The 23912-nt window shown below is 37.8% G+C and overlaps 3 protein-coding genes across 3 annotated transcripts; all 3 read left to right on the top strand.

The window, feature by feature from the left end:
• Positions 1–36: 36 nt before the first annotated feature.
• Positions 37–2536, top strand: LOTGIDRAFT_156189 (hypothetical protein; the record flags this gene model as incomplete). Its single annotated transcript, XM_009046207.1, has 4 exons — positions 37–195; positions 458–827; positions 1020–1150; positions 2396–2536. 4 exons carry the CDS (start codon positions 37–39, stop codon positions 2534–2536), a joined length of 801 nt encoding a protein of 266 aa, XP_009044455.1.
• Positions 2537–4695: 2159 nt separating this feature from the next.
• On the top strand, positions 4696–6411 carry LOTGIDRAFT_109572 (hypothetical protein; the record flags this gene model as incomplete). Its single annotated transcript, XM_009046206.1, has 1 exon — positions 4696–6411. One exon carries the CDS (start codon positions 4696–4698, stop codon positions 6409–6411), a length of 1716 nt encoding a protein of 571 aa, XP_009044454.1.
• Positions 6412–17779: 11368 nt separating this feature from the next.
• Positions 17780–19342, top strand: LOTGIDRAFT_156187 (hypothetical protein; the record flags this gene model as incomplete). Its single annotated transcript, XM_009046205.1, has 2 exons — positions 17780–18128; positions 19320–19342. 2 exons carry the CDS (start codon positions 17780–17782, stop codon positions 19340–19342), a joined length of 372 nt encoding a protein of 123 aa, XP_009044453.1.
• Between the last annotated feature and the right edge of the window lie 4570 nt (positions 19343–23912).

Raw genomic sequence — 23912 nt, 5'->3', positions numbered from 1 at the left:
TATCAATTTTACTTATTTTTCTCAGATTAAAGGACGATGCTGGAATATTTGGTGATAATGTTTGCAGTCGGAGTCGGAGAGGTGTCCGGCCACGGACGGATGATAGAACCTCCGTCAAGGGCCTCCATGTTCCGGTTTGGATACAACAACCCTCCGGATTATAACGACAATGAACTAAATTGCGGCGGATTTGCGGTAAGAAATCTAGATGAAATATTTACGCCCTGAGAGCAAAAGAAGATAACGGACGTTCGGCAATCATTGACAGTTTCCGTTAAGCTGAATCCAAATTGCATTTGATTTTTGAAATATTGAAATGGAAACGAAACGAAATGGAGTTTTACATTTTTAGATGACGGGCAGCCTTGCGCAAATGACAAATTTTCAACATGGACGAAATTCAGTCCATTTTATTGTATATCAAAGGAATACATTCGGAATTATTGTTTCGTTTCAGGTACAGCAAGAATTGGGCGGCAAATGCGGAATTTGTGGAAATCCGTTTAATGGTACACGGCATCACGAAGCAGGCGGACGATACGCTAACGGCATCATCAGCGGAAGTTACGTTTCTGGACAGGTCATCCGGGTATCGATACAAATTACAGCCAACCATCGTGGCTACTTCGTGTTCAAAGTGTGTCCGAACAACGACGTCAACCGTATGGCCACCCACGAATGCCTGGATGAATATGCCTTGGAATTGGCCGACGGATCCGGAACGAAGTATTATATCGACGATCGGTTAGGAAATTATGATATCGATTTAACGCTACCCGAGGATTTAGTTTGTAGCCAATGCGTTCTGCAATGGATGTACCGTTGCGGTAAGTATGAATGTGTTGACATGGGTTATTCCCCTTGTGGCTAGCATAAATGGATGTCGGTTGGTGGGACTTCACAGATTCAGTATCCCTTTTCAATGAGGCACTGTTCTATCACACCCTAGAAGGCAATGCCCACTAATCCCCCTCCCCCCACCCTCTCGGTGTCAATAAAATGTATGGTATCCATTGCAGGTAACAATCACGGCACTGCTGAAAATGGAACCTCATGTCTGGGTTGCGGCCCTCAAGAAGAGTTTTACGCTTGTTCCGATATTGAGATATTGGCTAGTGGCGGTCAGCCTGTAAGCCAAACACCCGTTGCCGTAAGCCCAACACCCCTTACCGTAAGCCAAACACCCCTTACCGTAAGCCAAACACCCGTTGCCATAAGTCAAACAACTACTGATGACGATCAGACGAAAGACGTAGTGAGCCAAACTACAAACCAAAACGACCAAACGCATGCACCAACGGAAGATCCAACGGACGACTCACCGCCAATGAATACGAACTGTTATGCGACAGACCGTTTCAGAACAGTCGAGCCCAAGGCCGATATGCTCTGCAAAAACAATTGTTTGATGGGATTTTGCCCTAAGACCATGTGCAAATGCCTGGACGATGACCTGCCCACCGAAAATTGCGTTGCTAATGGCAGATACCAAGGTGATGCAAACATAGACATTTGGTGCCGCATAAATTGTGGACTTGGATTTTGTCCTGTATCTCATTGCATTTGTACTCCGGCCTAAAAGAATTCTTTTTGTGAGTTACTTATTAGCGTGTAGGGTTTTAGATTAAATTATTGTTTTATCGAATGATGAAACCATCTGTACTACTATATGCCATTTACTTGTGCCGTCTTGTGTTGAAGTGGGCATTTTCGTTAAAACAATCTCTATGTGACGTAATCTCAGCTAAGCTACGTCACGAATCCCATATCCAAAAGATTTACATGTCATCTAGTAATACGTACTCCCTAATTAGTAAGGTCACAAATCCCTTATGCATTTCCTTTTGACTACTGTATATTGCACATTGGCCAGGGAAAATACAGTAAAGAACACCGTTTTAAAAATGGTTCCAATGTTATTTCAGTTATAGTGACGTCACAAAACCTCCTATACATAACGTAATTTCTGCACAGCAACGTTGCACATTGGCCAGAAAAATACAGTGAAGTACGCCTTTAAGCTTTGAAAGTAGAAGTATTATGATTTCCTACTTAATTTCCGGATTAATGACGTCATGAATCCTCTGATGCATAACGTAATTTCCATTTCAAACTTCTGCATAGTCACGAATACCCTATGTATAACGCATCTTCCTTTCAAACTACATAGTAATAGTACTATAAGGAAGTATTTTGGTGTAGTACACTAGCAATAGGCCTATACAATATGTATATAGCTAGTCGGCCATGTTATTTCCGGTTTAGTGACGTCATAAATCCCATATGCATAACGCATCTTTTAAACATCTGCATAGTAATAGTAATATAAACTATAGTAAGTGAAAGAGGAAGTATTTTGATGTACTAGCAACAGGCCTATACTATATGTTTCTAGTTGGTCGGTCGTGTCGTTCCGCTATCTATTATTGGCTCGGGTATTTCTCTATACGTAAATAAACATGGCCGCTTTGACTACTTCGTGAGATATTTATCGATTCGACAAGACGTCTTAATGGCGAATTCATTGACTCAATAGTGGTTACGAGAAATGATCGACATTCAAGGTAACTATGGAATTTCTTTTGTTTTGGTTTAGGGTCTGGGTGAACTAAACGTCAGCAGGATGTCGAGCTAACCCTAGCTGTGATAACCAATGTATTTTAGGGCGTACCTTAATGCATGATTCACATAGCATCCGCATTTGAGCATATTTTAGGGAAACGTGTGGTTTATGTGCACTTCATTTCACTGTTCTGTGCTATTTTTAGTAATTCGCAGTGTTGTCAACATGGAATAGCCCTTATTCGTTCATATTTTAAACAAAATATTCGCACCCCCCTCCCTCCCCCCCCTCATTATCTCTTGTAATGCGTCCCTCTTTGTGGAATTAATATTACCCCGTTCTTATCGCGATTTCGTTTCATTCATTCGCCGACATCGTCTTTCTCTATTCAATGCAATAGATTTTAATTAATTGCTGCCCTTGCCAGCTGTGGCTCATTCAAATTCATTCCTCTAAGTCATTGCTTCTACTCCCTCTACCGTCGATAGTATCTAAAGAACATTGCCAGGAACTGTGTCTGTAGCAGAACCTTTTTCACAGACCCATGAAATGAAAATACTCCTGACTCCCCTCCCCCCTTCCCTACCAGACCCTACCTCGTTGTACAAGTATTAAGTATGGCATTCATTTGTGCTATAACACTCAAACCAACCATACGTTCAAACTTGCTTGTTATCGGATCTAGCCTTACACCCTCCCAACACAAAAAGAGCTATCCCACTACAAGGGCACCCCCCCCCCCCCCCCAATCCTCTCCCCTTGTACTGGACATATTCACTATTTTGAAAAAACTATTGAACGGCTACCTTTAGCCGAATTGAGAACTGGGATTCTGTCCTTTTGGCACCTTTTTTCCATACTTTGGCTCTTTTTTTTCCACATTTTTGCTTTTTTTCCCCACATTTTGGCTCCCTTTTCTCATAATTTGGCCCCTTTTTTCCACTTGTTGGCTTTTTCCCCACATTTTGGCTCCCTTTTCTCATAATTTGGCCCCTTTTTTCCACTTGTTGGCTTTTTCCCCACATTTTGGCTCTTATTACAGCTAATAATGAGACGTGAATAAATTGTGACGCCAAAAATGAACTGTAGGGGATAAGATATTAATTTTTTTTTAAATTAGTAAAAAAATTTATGTGTAATAATGGATCTTTGTTAAAAACTGATATAGTACACACCCAATAGACTAACATTCGTGATCATTTGAAATATGATAATTATCTTGTTTTACAATGAGTAATATTTTATAAGTATTATGGGTGAAAACCGACACTGGGCCGACTCTCGAAAGCACAAGCACAGGCATCAGAATTTTTTCTATCAGACGACAATCCCTCGTTATCAAGTAGGATTGAGCAGGATTCGAACCCACGGCACCTAATCGCCTAACAGACGACAATCCAACAAGCAAGCAACTTATTGAGGACGATTCGGGATGTTTGTTTTTTTTTCTTTACTTCCTGCTATCGCGTGACTTGTCCAACATAAGCTAGTACTTTTAGTTCAAAGTTATAAGGTCGCTTAATAATTTTTTTACTCTATACCCTCTACGTCAATTGAATATTTACAATCTATAATATTCTTAGAAAGAGTTTGGCAAAAAACGTTTGAAATGACGCCTGTTGAATTTGAATAAAGACTTTTCAACCAAGTATAATGGGTTCTTTACACCTCCATTTGAATACTAAGAAATTTTAATTTTAAATTTAAGCCCACTTCAATAAATTCATTGTGCGGTTAAACTGGCTCTATATCAAACATTGTAAAAAAAAATGGGTTAGGTCTGAGTCATAATCAAAAAAGCTTCGAATATGAAGGCGTTTGCGATCGTCATAAAACTGGAAGTTTTTTAGTGTCACAGACGTCTGACCAAACATTGGAATGGTACAAATCGATGCTGTCAGAGTCATCAATACAAATAAAATCTTTAGAAAACTTCTTTACAATATTACAATAGGATATCTTTAAGCGTCAATGGTATTTGCGGTAGTGATGTCATAATCCGCCAAGTTTGCGAGAAATACAGACACCACAACTGTCGGTAGGACGCCACTTTAATGGATTTTTTTTTCTTTTTCAGAGTGACAGGGTAATCCAAGATGGCGCAGCGAGCAGTCACGTGGCATCAACAATATATGAACACACTGTCATCTGGCTTGGAGAGGTTGATGTCGAGCCATGCCCATTCCGATACCACCATTGATGTCGAAGGACGTTCATTTAAATGTCATCGTGCTATTTTAGCCGCCATGTCGCCATATTTTGACGCCATGTTTTCTTCGGGCATGCGCGAAAGCATCACAGGTGACGTATCAATTCATGGGATTTCGGCAGACATCTTTGGATCTATTGTGAACTACATTTATTCCGGATATGACATCGTGAACGAGGAAAATGCCTTACAAGTTCTTCATGCCTCGGCTCTGCTCCAAATCGAATGCCTCATGAAACGAAGTGAGGATTTCGTCTGCAGAAAAATCACCGATGCGAATTGTGTGGAAGCATACAGAAAAGCAATGGTGCTGAATTGTGCGCAACTGAAGCAAAAGTCGAAAGAAAGGATTCTCTCCAATTTTGTGTCACTGTGCGAATCGTCAGAGTTTTACCAAATGGACGCAGACGAAATGGCGATGGTGGTCAAGGAAGACAACCTTGAATGTCCGAGTGAAGAGTATGTCTGCGACCGAGTTGTGGATTGGGTCGAATATGACCTGGAAAACCGCGAAAAAGATTTGAAAAACATTTTCACGCATCTGCGTCTTTCTTTAGTAAAATCGGAATACATCGTTGACGTGCTGGAAAAACGAGACTTTATCAAAAAGAATGCCGATTGTGTTAAGATCATAGACGAAGCGAAGAACTTCCAGTTGCTTCCGTCCCGACGCCACGATTTCAGTTCCGTTTACAAGTTGTACAGAAAAACCTCAACCAAGGAAGACGTTCTCGTGCTGATTTCAGGGGGCGAAACTCCTAAACCACCATACGTCCGATCCAAGGACGTTCTTGCCTACAGTTCTCAGAAACATGCGTGGTTTCATTTGGCTCAACTTCCTTACGATCCTGGCATAGAATTTGCCACTTGCGTCTACGACAACGATATATTTGTGTCCGGTGGTGGCGCAAGGCCTAGGTGTTTCTTGCGATACCGTGCAAAGAAGAACAAGTGGTCGCAACGCGGACCGGAACTGAATTTTGGTCGTCGACGTCATGCTATGGTTGCTATGGGCTCCAGGTTGTATGTGGTTGGTGGATTTAACAGCGAGAGACCGGAAGGAGATAAAGTGTTGGATGTGATAGAAGAATATACTCTCGAGGACAATGCATGGCGGGAAGTGGCTAAGTTAGCAGTTCCAGTGAGCTCTGTGTCGGCTGCCGCTCTCAAGGACAAAATTTTCATATTCGGTGGCGAAACAAATACCAAATCGGACACGAATTCGATACAGTGTTACGACACGAATTTAAAATGCACGACCATAATAGGTGAACTTCCGATGACATGCAAATTAACTAGGTCGGTAGTGTGCGACGATCAAATATACATTGTATTGTTTGACGGACAGATTTTGCGATTCTGCGATGGCGAAAATAGTGAACTGGTTTCTAGGATACCAAAATTCGAACGTGTTCACTTCGGTTTGCTTCATTTACAAGGGTATCTGTATATAATGGGAGGGCAGTACGTTTCCGGTCCGGACTCCCGAGCGCTGTGCGACCTTATTGGACGTTTCGACACTCGAACGAACACATACTGCCAGTTAAGCGAAAGGTTACCCTCTGCAAGATTGCTAGACAGTTGTGCTAAAATTTCAGTTGAGAAGAAGTTTCTTATTGAGGAGCATCTCGATGAATAGCGAAACCCTTTCATTATGGACTTGCCCCACTAATTCATTTGCCTGTTTCCATGTTAAAACGAAATTCAACTTTATCCAGAAATCTCGTTGAAAACTTTCCAATATGTCGCATGAAAGCATGGCCAATGTTTCTGGACTAAAATCCAATCACTCAGCGAAAAGGGAACAAACTCCATGTTTTATATTTTTATATACAAACTCATTTGTGTTGAAATACACCCACATTCAAACGCATCCATATTAACAATAGCCGCCACATTTATATCAGACTCATCGCGTCAAATAGTCTAACCTTTTCAATATTCGAACTATATGAAATATTGAGATTTTTGGAGACCGTATCAATTCATCTCAACTCATCCCGGTAAAAAGAACAACCTTCCCACGATATGACAACCATGAAACTTTTAATGTTACTCATCAAGGCAAATAGTAAATGCATTCCAAGATGTCATACAAACGCTCATTGTTTATTCTTTATAAGACCTATTTCGAAGTTTAGTGAAACCACCCTACCAAACGAGAGCTCATTTTTTGTTTATTTTGTGATTTTTTATGTATATTTTATATAAGGACGCACCTTGGTCAATAGTGCAACCCATCATGCCAAACGCCAACCACTTTTTACCAACATTCTTTCTATTTTTATATATTAAAATTCATTTCAACGAATAGTGCAACCTATTGAAAATTGCGCTTAAGGGGCTCCGTAGCAACCCAATCCTACTTGTAGACTTCAAGAAGGCGATTTTGTTGGCCTAATTTTGCTTTCATATAAATGCAGCCAGTGCTATAGTGACTGTCTAAAAACGAAAAAATAACTCACATATGTCGAAAAGAACCACCAATTTTACATTTTTGACATATTTTCTTTTTCTCATTGAATTTTTCAAGAACAACCTAAATGCCAAAATGTACCCAAATGCATTCAAATGAACTAAATAAATTTCATGCCTTGAATTTTATGTAAAAACAACTTTTGATAAAGACGCTTTATGTAGACATAATAGTTATTCTACGGCCCCACGCCCGTAGCTAACCCAAAGCTTCTGGGGTGGGAGACTCGTGTGTGTGTGTGTGTGTTGTTGGGGGGTTTGTGGCTGATTATGTGGTTCCAATGGTCAGTAAAACACATATGTCATAACATATCCTGCGCCCGTACACTGCGCTTGTAACTTCGTTAGTTAAAAGTTTCCAAAAGGGGACGTCAAATCATCTTTCTCCACAAACCAGGCCTGTAGCTGTAGAAGGCACCACCCGAAAAATGGCTTCCCCCCCGAGAGAATTCCATTACTGAAACTAAACACCATTGCCTCTACTGATATATTACTTGTTCCTCCAAAGAATCAAGTCTGGTTGCGAGCCTACGCCAACCTAATATTTCTAGCACGATCAAAGCAACCATCTGACTAAAAATATTCAAACCTCGACCGACAACAACAGTTTATGAACTGCAAATTGCACGAATATAAAAAGGTTTTACCAACAACAATACGTTATTTTCGTCGTCGAAATCAGTTGAGATGGGAAATAACTCATGTTGTCGTATTGAGAGTTCAGACCACAATTAAACGATTGACTTTTTATGGGCTGTCCGATTATAATAATTAATTTAATTTCTCTCAATTTTTACAAGCGTCTAACATTCTTTGGTGGAAAAGTGAAAATTGCCAAACAAACAAACAAGTTTTATGCTTCCAATAAAACAATGGAATTTGAAAAAGTGACAAAGACTTTACGTAAACAAAGACATAACTTGTAAATTCTGCATACATTGTGAAATATGCCACTTTCTCTTCCTGCCCAGCTTGCATGACGCTGGGGGACCTTTGTTCTCCGATTTACACCATGACGCTTAGGGATAAAAACCTCTGCCCTCGAGTACACACGTCGTACAATGGATGGACCGAACAATGGAGCTTAGTTTTAGAATTTAAAGGGAAGGATCAGGGAACAAAGAGAAAATAATATTTTACTTGAATGGTATAAAATTAAAGGGAGTTATAGCGAAAAGCAGTCATCGAAAGCACTGGCTTTGGCGTCTAAAATAATTATACAAATGATGCGAAATTCGAACCTACAGATTAGACTATTTTGAAATAAATGGAGCTATAGCCTACACCTCTAATTAGCCACAAGTCGGATTGAGGAATCCCCTACAAATATTCAGAAAAATTAACATCAAAAACACTGCCAATGCCGTCTTAAATTGTCCTTTCCAACGGAATTCCAACTGAATTTAATTGTTGGGTAGATTTTTGTAAAAATTTTAAATTCTTTTAGTAAGTGGAATTGCCCCTTTAACTAGCTACAAGTCGCATTCAGAAATCCCTAAAATACTTCAGAAGGGTCAAACAAAGGAACTAAATTGAAAGGGATCGGTTGAATAGGTCGCAAAAAAGCCAATAAACCGTTATCTTTGATTGGGGAGTTTTGCTTTGTGACTCGATCTTGGTAAATTAGTGAGGCATTTAGGAATCGTGTTTTTGGAATGAGCTCCATCGTCAGTTAATCTGTTGCTGTTTAGAGCTTTTGGTAGGATACGAAAAGTCAGTACTGTTTGTTATAAAAATATGTGCGTTTTAGGTAGAAAACCAAACGGATTGTTACTGTTTCAAGAAGATGCTTGTCTTTCTTGAACACCTGCTGTCACTTTGCTACCTGGTTTGTCAACTCGTTTCTATTTTGAAATGTCTACATAGTTAGAATTTGCTAGCATTGTGGTATTCAAACAGCGACTTCAATACCACAGGATTTGTCAACTCGGGTCCATTTTAGAGAGTCCACGAGGAAGTCTACCCTTCCAAGACACCCATCTACAATTCTCTTTTGGAGCGTCTACAGGGCTGAATTTGGTATTTTTATGATATGTTGTACTTACAATATATACATGAACTATTAAGAGAGATCGGCATTTTTATTAAAAGTTTTATTGGAATCACAAGCATTAAGCCGTGAAGTTTCGAATGAGAAACTGAATTTTCATTTTATGTTATATATTATAAGCTGTTGGCAATACCATTGCTTTGTCTTAGTTTCATTCGCAATATCTGTGTACTGTTATGTGTACGAACTGGGTTCCTTATATTGTATTCCATTGGATTGTGACTCTGTTTGTGTATTTTAGGCTGGATCAGTTTTATTCTATTGCCGCCTAATGCAAATGTGGATTATGGTTATAATGTTACGTAAGTAAAACGTCCGAGTTTCGGAATCGCAACGCAACAGATATCGCGTAACGCGTGAAGTTTTAAGACATCAAACGAAGTACGAAACTATCTCGTCGGTTGTAAACGTCAAGCCAAAACAAAAATCGATCGACAGCTACAAATTCACGTATAACAAGCCTATTAAATATAGCTGAAAATAAAAGTAGACATTTCTGCGTGGCATTTGGTTAAAGGAATTGGAATTTAAAAATTGCGTTTATTTTTGCCGCTATCGTTCTTACCGATCAAAGTAGAAATGGTTTTTACAAAGTTTTTTAAGTGTCGAGTCGAAAAATCAATTTCAAGGTAAAAACAGATACAAATTGCCATTCAGAGGCGTAGCAAGTGATAGGACAGTTACGATTTTTATCTGGGTCGTTAAGTCGCCTGCGGCGGCTACATCGTATATCGGACCGTTTAAATTACAACTGGGTCAAAAGAAAGTACTTTTGTAATACATTTGGATTTTTTTTTACCGTGCTACTTTGGAATTTTGTGCACTACGTCGTTACGGTGTGCGGACTAGCTGTCGGATTTGACTGCGTATACGACATTGCCGTCCAATCGCTTGTAAGTTGTGAATGTAACTGATAATAAAATTGCCATTCGTTACTTTGTGAATATATTGTAGATAGATTGAATAAGATAAAAAAAAAAAAAGTTTTCTCACTAGAATATACCGATGTCGTACGGATACATTACGCCTCCGGCAACGTTGTGTTCTGCCTAACAGGTCACACGCGTGTATAGTCGAGTTCGGAGATAAAATTGTGTTCGGATTTAATTCACGAAACTTTGACGGCTTATTAGTGGATGTTACAACTTGCAGTGTCGTTTCTTACGGCCTGCGGCTACGTCGTGCAGAAGTTTACCTAATGCGTGACTGAAGTACGTCTTTCGTACATTAGTAGGCTCGTGTGGGACGTTGTGTTCGTTGAGTCTTAAAGAATTGCAGGAACTTTATAAGAATTATATAGGAAAATAAAAATTCCTCGGATGTGAAGTATTCTATTGCTTATCTGCTTTTCTGCATTTCTGCCGTTCTTAACAGCTGAAGTGTAAAAGTTTAGAAACGTTGTGTCGAGGTCCAAACTCGAACTCTACTTAACTAAACATCATAAAATAGGTCACAGTCAAATGTGTATAACATTGTGTACAGTGAAAATCCGCTTAAACGGATTCATAGTTACTTTTCAAAGATGGGATCGGATATAAATTTTTACTAATTGTTATTAATTGTAAGAATTGTTACCATATAACGGATATTGCTAATATTAAGCCGGATTGAAATTTGAGTTCCCGAAAGTTTATAAGCTATATTTATCTACACCATGCTATAGGCGACATTACTGTCTTTATTTGTTTTAGCCCACTCAAGGGTAAAATACACAAAATTCGACGACATTTTTCAGTGTGTTGAAGGAAATTTTCGGCGATTTTCTTCGGATTTACGCCTTTATTGGAATCGGATATATAATGCCAAAATTAGGTAAGTGTACATTTCTTGAAATTTTGCCTTTTTGAGAACTTTTGAGAAAGTTTCCGTCGAATGATGTCACAATGTCGATGTCATTGATGTAGATGGGATAGTTTCGAAACATGACGAATTTCACAATTTCAATTTTAGATCCTTGTTGAAAATTCTGACATTTCTTCTTGTCTTGGAGAGGGTAAGTCGCCATTTTTTTAGAGGTGATCTTTAGGGATCTGAAACTGTTCCCCTTGGAGAAGATTCAAACTTTGGATTTATTTTTGAAACACTTTTTTCATTACTTGTGACTTGTGAAAGAGATTTTGAATTTTTGTACACTGTTTTGAGATTATGTGCCCCTTTTTTTAGGTCGTGGGGTCAATTCCATCTGGAATCGTCTGCTACACAAAGACGTCTGTTGAAGTAGATATTGAGGATTCCGTGGGTGCGAAATTTGAAGCATACGGTGTAGGACATATTGTAACCATCCTTCCCAAATTTGGGTTAATATTTGAACATATTGAAACATTTTAGGAGGCTCACGAAAGAGGGACTGGGTCTTTGGGTAAAGATTTGAACATGTCTGAAGTTTGTCCAGTTTAAAAAGGTGACCAAATCGGACATCAAATCTTTGACCGAAGAGTGGACAGGTTTTTGTAGAAATGTCACAGTTCACCATTTTGAAATAAATTTGACATTCTTTAGAGATTCTAAGAAAAATGGAGGACAGGTTTTTCCTTTGAAAAGGAAAAATTTCTGGATGATCCATCTTTCATAACATTTTCAATTTTCAAGGGGCTTGCACTTCCGTAAAGAAGGGTTTATAATGAATTAAGTGTCCAGTTCATCGGGGTTGATATTACTTTGTGGCAAAATTTTCCCCATTTCGCACTGCATGGCATGACTTGTCTTCATCAGATAGAAAATTAAAACAAAATTATTATTTCGTAAGAGCCAAAGGGTATAAACCATTGAAAGTCGATGCCCTCTACCGACCTGTGCCCATTTATTCCTAATTGCCATCAACACAAAGACATTAAGGAGTTGCCCGCTTTCCCTCCCAATCTAAAAATAGAATGTCAGGCTGGTGTGGCACTGGCATCAACAGATGGTGTTTTTCAGACTCTTTGAAACATGAAACCATAAAACAACACATTTATATTGCACTGTAATTCTAAGATTTCTGATAATTTGGTGCCTGAAATTAAATTCTGAAATTGGAATCTTTGAAACGACGGAACTTTTTAAGAGGTCCTCGAATTTATATTTTCTGGTGAATAATGATTACATACTGAAGAATGAATTGACAACTAGGTGAACCCTCTAAAAGAATTGAAAAAAATCTAGTAGGTTTTCTTGAGGAGTAAGCAAACCATGTTTCGCTAGTGACAACCGCCAAAGTGCTTATTATGGTGGAGCGAAAATTCAAATTCAAGTCTTTGGGTTAAACCCAAGAGCTTTAAGCCTCTTACTGGTCAGTTGTCGGCCGGCTTTTGCACCTGTCTAGACTTTTACTTAAGTATACATACAATGCCATGCAGTGTATAATGAGGGAAATTTTGACTCAATTATAGCATTAGGCTTATGTTTCAAACCGGACATATTATCATGCTGGTTTAAATTTTCAATGAAAATATGTCAAAGTTACTGTTAGGCATCTCATCAGGCTTATACAAGTGTACAAAGTCATGCAGTGTACAATGAGGGAAATTTTGACTTGGTAACAGCATTAAGCTTATGTTTCAAATCGGGCATATTATCATGTTGGTGTAATCTTTCAATGAAAATCTGTCAAAGATACAGATAAATCGTTCGAACAAATTTTGTTTATTAAGATACGACACTTATCTTATCTATATCGACATATTGGGCAGTTCACAGGGTCACAGGTCATAGGTCAACTCGTCCATGATCGGTTTATTAGGAGAGATAGTCATCTACTTAATGTCATGAAAGTTATTTATAGGCGAAATGTTTCCTTCGATAAGTTACTCATGTTTTAAACTCGTCCCATGATCATGATTGGTCTGATTTATCCGATCATGTGTCTCAATTATCAATGATTTTTGGAATTATTTCCTGATCATGGTCCTCAATGGTGGGCCTTATTTCTCTATTGTGAGCATAATGTGTCAATCATGGGTGTCATTGATGGGAATCATTTCTTCGTTTCCAAATCAAAGGCCTCGATCATTGGACTAGTTCTTTATCGGTGGGCCTTATATCTCGATAATTGGCCTCGATGGTGGGTCTTATATATCTATCATTAACCTCAATAATGGGCCTTATATCTCGATCATTGGCCTCGATGATGGACCTTATATCTCGATTATTATCTTATGGTGTTATTACTTCTTGATCCTGGGCCTCAATTTTCTATCGTGGTTCTAATCTTTCGATCTTTCTTCTATTCGTTTTTAAAGAATTTACAAGTAAGGTCGTGTTCAAATCAAAACACACGGTTGATATAATATTCTGCTATTAAACCGAGTCGCCTACATATTGTCGTCAGTATCAACTTACAGTGGTATAAGAACACATATTTTATTATTATCGAGCTAGATATCTTCCTGTTTCCCACGATACCAATAGGACAAACATCTGTAAACCATCAGATCACATTACAATATTAGGAATAATACTGAATATGGGCTTAAGAATGAATTGGTATACTACGTCGTACATTAAGGCTCCTTTTGGCCATGCAGTGTGCAAGAGGGGAAATTATGTTACACATTCATGAAATGGGGTTTTATATCCTACTGTTCTGTATCTTATTGGACTAATGAAATGAAATAGAGCTTTATATCCTACTGTTCTGTACCTTATTGTACTAATGAAATGAAATAGAGTTTTATATCCTACTGTTCTGTACCTTATTGTACTAATGAAATGAAATAGAGTTTTATATCCTACTGTTCTGTATCTTATTGGACTAATGAAATGAAATAGAGTTTTATATCCTACTGTTCTGTATCTTATTAGACTAATGAAATGCAATAGAGTTTTATATCCTACTGTTCTGTATCTTATTGAACTATAATGAAATGAAATAGAGTTTTATATCCTACTGTTCTGTATCTTATTAGACTAATGAAATGAAATAGAGTTTTATATCCTACTGTTCTGTATCTTATTGGACTAATGAAATGAAATAGAGTTTTATATCCTACTGTTCTGTATCTTATTGGACTAATGAAATGAAATAGAGTTATATATCCTACTGTTCTGTATCTTATTAGACTAATGAAATGAAATAGAGTTTTATATCCTACTGTTCTATATGTTATAGGACTAATGAAATGAAACGGAGATTTACGTCATAATGCACCCGAGATAGACATTGAGACGCAATTGTGGAGTAACTCGCATACGTCTCTGATCTTTGACCTTCACCGAAAAAAACATCTGAAAGGAGACCTTATTAAAAAGATAGCGGTATAAATTTATATGTCCTATTAGTAGATTAAGGCGCATCGAGTTTCACAAGAACGTGTCCATAGTCAACTGCCTTCAAATTTAGAGCCAAACTAAAAACATTGTCAACGGACTGTGGGTTTTGAGACGCAAATGTTAACTGCGTTTGTGTACGTCGTTGACCTTAACCGACAAAAACTTGTGAAAGTTCTCCAAAAGATAAGGGTATTTTTATATTTTGGCGGTGAAAGCTGTATCAAGTTTCACCCGTACGTGTCCATAGATAACAGTCGTGGGACCCTTGGTCAAATAGTTTTTCGGCGCAATTGGGAACTGTACTCGCGTCCGTTTTTTGCCTTCACCGACAAAAGTGTGTGAAAGGTGTCCAAAAAGATAACGGTAGTTTTGTTATTTTGACGATGAAAGCTATATCGAGTTTCAGTCGTGTGTTTTCGATGGCAACTGTTGATGTATATATTAGCGTATTCGATATCTGATCTCCAACTTTCACCCTTCTCTGGCTTCACGGTTGACAACACTGAGATTTTCTGTCACTACGGGCTACTGTTTAGAATAAAAAAAGAAAGAAACAACTATATTTTACATGGATAACAACAGTTAAGGATCCTTTCAACCAGCTTGTCCTTGGTCAAACCTCTTGGTATTGATCTTTCCTGGATTATCCGTACCCATTTACAGCTGGGTCGACTGGAATTATGAGGTCATTGGATTTTCACAAGCCGATCGAGATCGACAGTGGACATGTAGGTGGAGATTTCTTCATTGAGAAGACTCTGTTTCGAAAGCACTGTCCGCGGAAGCTGGTAAATTCGAAGAATGGTGCTTTGTTCAAAAATAGTGCTGGCGGTAGAGTGATGGCAGTCGACACACGTGACATATAATTTCATTCTGAAAATGCTTCATAAAAGCCCTCTAAAAGATGACACGCGAAAATCTGCCGATTCCCAATATGATATTAAAGGATTTATAGATGAAATTTGATCTTTGTACTGTTCGTATAACGGTAGTTTTATTCATACAGAGATTAAAGTCGCGTGGGGCTAATTATAGGGCTTAATTCGTGGCTTTAACAAAGGGTCTCTGGTTTCTTCGTTGTTCAAGCGACAGAAAAAGACATTTGTAGAGGGACCATATCGAAACATTTTGAAATAAGCGAATAAAGCGTCATTACTACATGGGGTTTAACAAAGGGAACACATCAAAAAGTTGGGTTTAATGGCCCTTTTCCTAGTTGGCGTAATTGTTAATTAAAACAAAATAGAATTTACCCCCTACCCCATATAAATGCAAGAATGATGCCCCGTAGTCCTACCCCACACACCTTTATGTAACAGTCTTAATTTCAAAATAATAGTGCCCCTTAGTGCATTCTCCCACTCTTACCCCCAATCCCAAATGACCATATAACAACACACGGTTTTAAAGTAGACGTCTGTTGAAGGGCCAATAAAACATCCATAATTTCTTGTCGACCTGACAGGATCGATTGCGATTTAATAGATTTATCCCCGCTGACACAAATAGTTGTCATGTATCGTCTCCCCGGGGACGTTTAAAATCGTTTTAACAAGGGCGTTTCAATGTCATTGACAAAGAGACGCAAAAAGCATGGCGTAATAACGTCACCTTGCTTCAAGCCATTTTAGTTTAAAAAAGTTAAATTGGTTATTGTCTTTTTAATTTGTATGAAAATGGATATATGGCTTTAAGCTATTTAAATGGATTAATTTTAATCGATGTTTTTCTGTTTATAGAACAAAGTATCACTTGATCGTACACGTTATTTTCGGTTTCCAGGCAAAAACAAAACACAATGGTTTTAGTCCATTGTTATTAGTCAATATTGTTTCTGCTGGGTGGTCGAAGATCATCAGAACGTAAAACGCCCAAAAGGTACAGAACAGTAGGATATAAAACTCTATTTCATTTCATTAGTCTAATAAGATACAGAACAGTAGAATATAAAACTCCATTTCATTTCATTAGTCCTATAAGATACAGAACAGTAGGATATAAAACTACATTTCATTTCATTAGTCCAATTAGGTACAGAACAGTAAGATATAAAACTCCATTTCATTTCATTAGTCCAATAAGGTACAGAACAGTAGGATATATAACTACATTTCATTTCATTAGTCCAATAAGATAGAGAACAGTAGGATATAAAACTCTATTTCATTTCATTAGTCTAATAAAGTACAAAAGAGTAGGACATAAAACTCCATTAAAATAATTCTAGCTATCATTATGACGATGCAATGTATGTTGAAAACTGAAAACTAATTTAAAATAGGAAACAAGTATTATTCATTATTTCCTGTTATTCAAAATTCAAAATCTGACAAAACGAACTATTGTCCTACATTGTCATACGAAACTACGTATAGTTCTTACTTGGAAATGATACAAACGAACGTACCAACCATTTTAAATCAGTTTCGACTAAATAAGTCGAATTTTTTTAATTTATATTTTTCAACTAAGCCTTCAAATTATATTGAAAGGTTTAGAAATGGCTTTAAATGTGATTTGGAGGCTTTGTTGAAATATTATAGGCTTTTTAAAAATTCGACTTATTAAGTCGAAACTGATTCAAAATGGTTGTGAACTATGTTCGTGTGTCTTATTTTCATGTATATGTAAGAACCATATGTAGTTTGGTGTGCTATATTGTGAACAGTGTTCCGTTAAGGAAATAAAACGGGAAATGATAATTAAAATTATATTAAAGCTACTATATATAGGTTAAAAAGACGAGTCCTGTATAGACCGAATTAAAGCCACACTATAAACGATTGATAAAGGGACAGGTTTGCCATCCGTTTGACCAATCGTAACTTAATCTAAAAAACGGGACTTTTTTTTAGCTAATCATTAATAGTGTTCACAGCTCATTCTCTCTCCTTCAGACTCTGCTTTCTAATTGAAGATTCTAAGGTAGAATTTCTTCTCTCCCGGTGATGAAAAATTCAGGTCTATCCCAAACAATAACCCAAGTGAAAGGGGATCACATGTAATCTCGCCCATAATTTCATTACAGAGAAATTTAACGAAATTAAATCCAAAATTCGTTAATTGTATAGAATAGCTTTTCTTTAAGTACGTTAATAAAATAAGGAAAGCTTAAGAGACTGGAATGCGATTTTTCTTAAATTCAAGTAGTAGAATTTGGCTTCAGTTCATTTCAATGTTATTATTTTCAATTTCAGACAAAATTTAACGCAAGGAAAGTGAAAAACGCATCACCATGGCGACAAACTCAGAGAAGTTCATATTTTCAGTCATAACCGCAGTGATACTGTTACTCGCAGTCGGATTGGAATTAGGTGGATCGTTTGTGCCGCGTTGGGCGCGACCCATAAACGGAACGTCGGAAGAGAACGGAGGGAATACCAGTTTTTCGATATGGACGAAACGCGAGTGTTGGAATCATATGTGCAAGACTACGTTGATCGAGGTGACGTGGACGTTAGAGGAATGTACGACCGTAGACGGACGCAAAGGAGACTGTTATACAAAAACCGGAGTAAAAAAGAAACCGAAAACGGAGTGTTGGAACGTGCATTATTGTAATATAACATGGCATCACGAAGAAGGTAAGTGGTTTGTGTAGGGGTCGCGATTAGGGCTAAAGGGGAGCTCAGAGCACCACACACCAGTCTGTATTTTGGGAGCTTGACAACGTTTCACTAATTTACATTAGTTTATCATTATATAGTATACTACTACTGACTTTCATAGCCCACGACGTTTCTACAATTTACATTATCATCATCGATTTATATGGTATACCACACATGAGCTTTAACGTACACAACGTTTCAACAATTTACATTGTTAACATCAGGGTATACTTCTCCTATTGGATTATATCGAACACAACGTTTCAACAATTTACATTGTCATCATCCGTTTATATGATATACTACTCTTGAGTTTTATTGTATACAACGTTTCAACAATTTACATTATCATCAGTTTATATGATATACCACTCCTTAGTTTAATTGTACACAGCGTTTCAACAATTTACATTGTTATTATCAGTTCATAAGGTATACTACTCCTTAGCTTAATTGTACACAATGTTTCAACAATTTACATTATCATCATTTTATGTGGTATACCACTCCTTAGTTTTATGGTACATGTTTCGACAATTTGCTATCATCAGGCAAAAAAAAAAACTCGGATTATTGTGCCTTGTGTTCTGTTATTTAATGTGATCTCTACCCAAAATGTATGTTCCGATTAAATTTAACATGGAACTCGGCAACCGTTCGGTCTGTTGCCTTCAATTTATACGCTGTCTCGAACTCGCAGCACCTAATGGACAAATAATATCGAACTCTCCGAGATGTTTGCCGTTTAATTTAACGACTGGAGAAAAAGTTGATTTACATGATTCGCGAATTTTCTGCTTCTCTATTAAAATCGCTTCATGAATTTCTAAATCGTCGATTCAATCAAAATGCAAATTTTTAATCCGTCGTAATCTGAATTCATGGGGTTATTTCAATGTTAAAATTCACAAACAGACATCAAAGCACATGGAAACTCATGTTTAAAGATCCTCTGCGATTCGCTTCCAGGAACCCAGACGGAAACGACCTTGTTGTTACACGTTCGTACATGATTTATTCAATTACGTTCATGTAAATTTTTATTATACAGCGGAAGTTTAGGTAATGGTTGAAAATGTTGTTTTTAAAAAGAAAAGGGGAATTTTCTCAAGAACGCTCACAATGAATTGAAATGGAGTTTTACATCCTACTTTTCTTCTTCAGGAGGGACTAGTGAATATCGTTAACGCCTTACAATGTGTACTCAGGGAAATTTGCAAGGACTGTTATACTTGTTAAAAAACAGGGAAAATTTAATCAAAACTGCGCATAAATTTACGAAATAAATTGACTGACGTTTTACGTCCTACTTTTCTGTTCCTGATCGGACTAAATGAAGACAGAAAACGTCTTAAACAGTGTACAATGAGGGAAATTTGGCAAGGTTATGTTTGTATAAATGGAAGGAAAATTTAATCAAAACGGCTCACAAAATTTTGAAAAATGAAATGAAATGTAAGTGTACGCGCTTTTTTCTTTGTTTGGACTAATGCAACGCCGTACAGTATGCAATGAGAGTATTTTTCCAATACAATGACATAAGCTTATTCTTTGCAACGGTTTATTGTCCCATCTGAACGACTGAACACAACGCTACAATTTTGAGAAGCAAGTATGTCCATTCTTGAGTGAAATTCCATATTTCGATTCCTGCAACAGATTTTTAGAATATACCATTCCATTTAAGCAAAGGCTCAACATTTTTATGGAATTCTTAAAACTTCACAAGTCTCGATTGGCATCCAAGTGTCTGAATTTATGAAAATTGGTTTTGAAGATCTTGGTTCCTATTCAAAAGATTCTGAGTCATTCAGAAATATCAGATTTGGCAGTTTAAAAACGTCAAGAGGGTCTTGTCTAGCAGAATACTTCAAAGTTCTTAGATTTGGCGTGGAATAAAAGCGGTTGAATGAAAAGTTGGATGAATGAATGAATGAATGAATGCTCACTTCAAACGGTTTGAATTCGCTTAAAGAGATCACTGCTTAAAGAGATTGTAAACAGGTTTTCTAAAAATTTTATGTGTATCGGGGACACTGATAGCACCAATCTGCACCATTCCAATTTTCATTTCGACGTCTTTAGATCCTGCAATTCCACTAAAACTAAAAAGCATTTGATGACGTCACTATTGCAAAATCAGCTCATAATACCTAAAAGCCTTTGCAATTAATGACGTCATAAAGCGCTAAGTTTAAGTGGTATGACAGGAACCACAGACGTCTGACTGTAAATTGGAATGGAGCAAATGGATGCCTGTTGTTGAAGGCTATGTTTCTGAAAAGCTCTCTTACAGTTGGCGAACCAACAATCAAAATTCTCCAGATGAACACTTTCAACGTAAAAGACAATTTTATTCTATTGCATTTCATTTCCAATGACTGCTCAAGTCTTTCAAATGGTATTCACTGACAAAACATGCATTTCCGGAGCACTCATGAACTCAATGGCTTGTAGAGAAAATGTTTTAATGTGCAATGAAGGTTGTAATTACATCGTATTTTTCAATAGTCAATAGACAAGACCATCGTTCACTTACAGCTTGCTTCAGGCCACTCTTTTACACTACAGTTTCATGAGTTTTATGGAATGAAATAGAGTTAATCCTCACTTTTCTGTATCTTATTGGACTAATGAAATTGAGTTTTATATCCTACTGTTCTGTATCATAAGGCGTCATTTACGCGTGCATTTATTTGACCTATATTTCAAATTTAAATGCTGATCTCTTAATAACTTGAAACTTAAAGTGAATTGCAGAGGAGTTTTACATCCTGGGCTAAAAAAAAGACGGGAAAGAATCATAGATTGCAGATTTAGATTCTATATAAAACTTGGCGCTATGTATAGCTATATCTCAAGGCAAATCTCGATAAAACCAATGGAATGCCTGCTAAGGTTGTTATAGAACCACTTATAGAAATTAAAACTGCCCAGCCGAAGGCTAATGTCTTTATATGGTGTTATCAGGCTGCACATTTCTGAAGTTCTAAAGACTTTCGTGACGATGCCAACGGTTCCTGCTTTTATTTAGCAATAGAGAAAAAATAATACGATTCTTAAAACGAAAGCTTTATTCAACCAATTTTCTTTTTATTTCTTTTATTTCAATCTAAAACATGCTCTTGGTTACTTCTGTATTTGTCAGATGTCAGATGTCATGCATCTTGGTATTGGTATTTGGTAATATGTTACCAAAGGCTCAGAAAGGACGAAAAAAACGTACCCTTGTGTACTATACGACGTACACTCTAAAGGATTGTAAAGAGATTTTCCAAGTAAATTGAAAACGCATTAATGATAGCATCGATTTGAATCATTCCAAGTTTAGAGAAGACCAATGCTACTGTCCTGTTACAATTGTGATACATTTACACAGTTTTCCTCGTACCTCACTGCATGGCTTTTTCCGCCTTCATTAGCAAAGCTGGGGTAAAAAAAGTATGCCGTAGTGAACAATTCAGCTGTCATTTTCATAAGGTCACCTGAAGCAGAAACGCAGGGCGTAAAACTCTATTTCATTTCACTACATGAAGCCATCAAGAATGTATTGGAAAACACCGATTGTACAAATCGCCCGCCACACAGCTAGCGGAATTAATGAGGCTGTTCCGGACTCATGGACCGGACCACTGGATCTTGTCAGGTGTCTGCTACAGCTTCCGGTCTGGAAAGCTTTCCATAGATAAAATATAGTTTTACGTCATTTGTTTTCACTCCATCTTTACTACAAGCAGCCACCTAATGGGGCGAAGATGAGTCACGTCATGCAGTGTGCAATGAGAGGTATTTTCTTCAAATACTCTCGCTCCAACTTATTGAGATGAAGATTGGTAAAAGTGCACCCCGGAGGACATTGTGACAAGAATACAGTATTAGTCTGCTCTTTTTTCGACGTGTAACTGGCATGCTATCTTGGTGTGTACAGCACCGGCAACACCAAACACTGAAATCCACCCACCCCACCTTCTGTCCCATATCTCCCACCTATCCAGTACCCACTTCCACAGTGGCACACCTGTTAGATAGCTATAATGACATTAGCCACAAACCATTGTTTCAGTTTACCAAATCAATCCTGTCGGCAGCTTGAGGTCCACAAAAGCCTTCCTCCCACCCGCATAACATTGGACGCCTCTCCCCATTCCACTACCCCCTTCCACAGTGGCACACCTGTCAGATAGCTATAACGACAATAGCCACAAATCATTGTTTCAATTTACCGAATCCTGTCGGCAGCTTGAGGTTTATCAATATATTCTATAGGAGGTAGTCGACCGTAAAACTATTTAATGGGAAAAATTCGCAGAGTAATTAATTTCCCCATAAACTAAAATATTGAATGTGATTGAAGTTAGGTCTTTATGCCGAGGGGATCGAGTTTTATTTCTGCTACGAGACGTTTCGCCTCTTGAGAATTCTGACGAAACGTCTGGCTTCAGGAGTTTTCACGCCATTATCGGAGTTGAAGCATTATTAATATTTGAGTCTAAGCAAACATTAGTATTGTATTGAATAGGCCTGTGTATATTCAATCGTTTACACTTTGGTGGACAATTTTCTGTAGACTAATTTCAAAGAGTTGCAGAATTGTTGGTGCCATTGTTCTTAATACAAATTCCAGAGGATCAGAAATAAATAGAAAATGACCAATTGTTGTAAGATGTTTTTTTTTTGTCCAGAGATCGACACCAGTCTACCCTTTTGATGGGCCTTAAACGTGCCCATAGCACACAGGGTCTTGATCTTTTGTTCCATCCGAACGAACAGGCTTTTTTCCATGCACTCAATCTTGGAGAAACACCAGGCATCATGTCAGGCATACCCATTAGTATAAATCAACCATAACATTGCGTTTTAGTCCATGCTTGCCAATGAATCATCTTCAGTTTTGATCCAGATTTATGTGACGTTTGGTGGCAGGCCTCTCGTGACACAACCCATAAAGAAAGGACTTAGCTAAAAACCTTCCTAACTCCAAGCTTCTAATAGGACTAAATACACATCATCATTTTTTGCCTCTCAACGATGACAAATGCCTTCGTTCATGAGAGTTGTCATGGAGTTTTACGTCTGACTAATCCATTCCTTGTTGGACTAATGAAGACAGCCCACCTCGTACAGTGTGCAATTTAGGAAGGTTTACCATGGCTAGCAGTATTTAAGATGCAACCACCAGTGGCGTCACATCACCAGGCATTTGAGAACTCAATGATGAGATCGAGAAGGTCAGCCTCCATGACCCCTCCCAGAGAAACGCCACTAGCAATTCACCATGCAACAACTGTGCACCCTACCACTCAGAAATATTTGCCTCCAAAGGCATTTTCAGAAATTACTTCAAAAGGATGACAAGCATTCCAACGTCGCAACTCTTCACGAATACATTGTTCCATTTGCCGATATCACCGTGCAGTATCCAATGGGTGGAAACTTCAAACAAATACCAGAAGTATTTAGTCCGAAAAAGCTTTGGTGCCACAGTTTCACGCCCACAACCAGTTTTAGTGTTCCAAGTTCATTTTGCCTCGGATTACGTTTCTGAAATTTCTTTGTTAGCCCTAGTCAACTGCATTCTCTGACACATAATCAGGCGGGATTTCACCAGGAGAAGTTTCAAAGATAAAGAGTTTGTAATCGTCATAAACCAAGATTATTACCCTAAAAAATATCTAAGAATTGGTGGCGTTGATCATACAGTAATTGAGTTATAAAAGAATTAATTCTCGCCTCATTCAGAATCAGATTTGACCAGAC

Source organism: Lottia gigantea, assembly GCF_000327385.1.
Source record: "Lottia gigantea unplaced genomic scaffold LOTGIsca_10, whole genome shotgun sequence".
Lineage (NCBI taxonomy): Eukaryota > Metazoa > Mollusca > Gastropoda > Lottiidae > Lottia > Lottia gigantea.
This window is presented reverse-complemented; position numbering and strand designations above follow the sequence as displayed.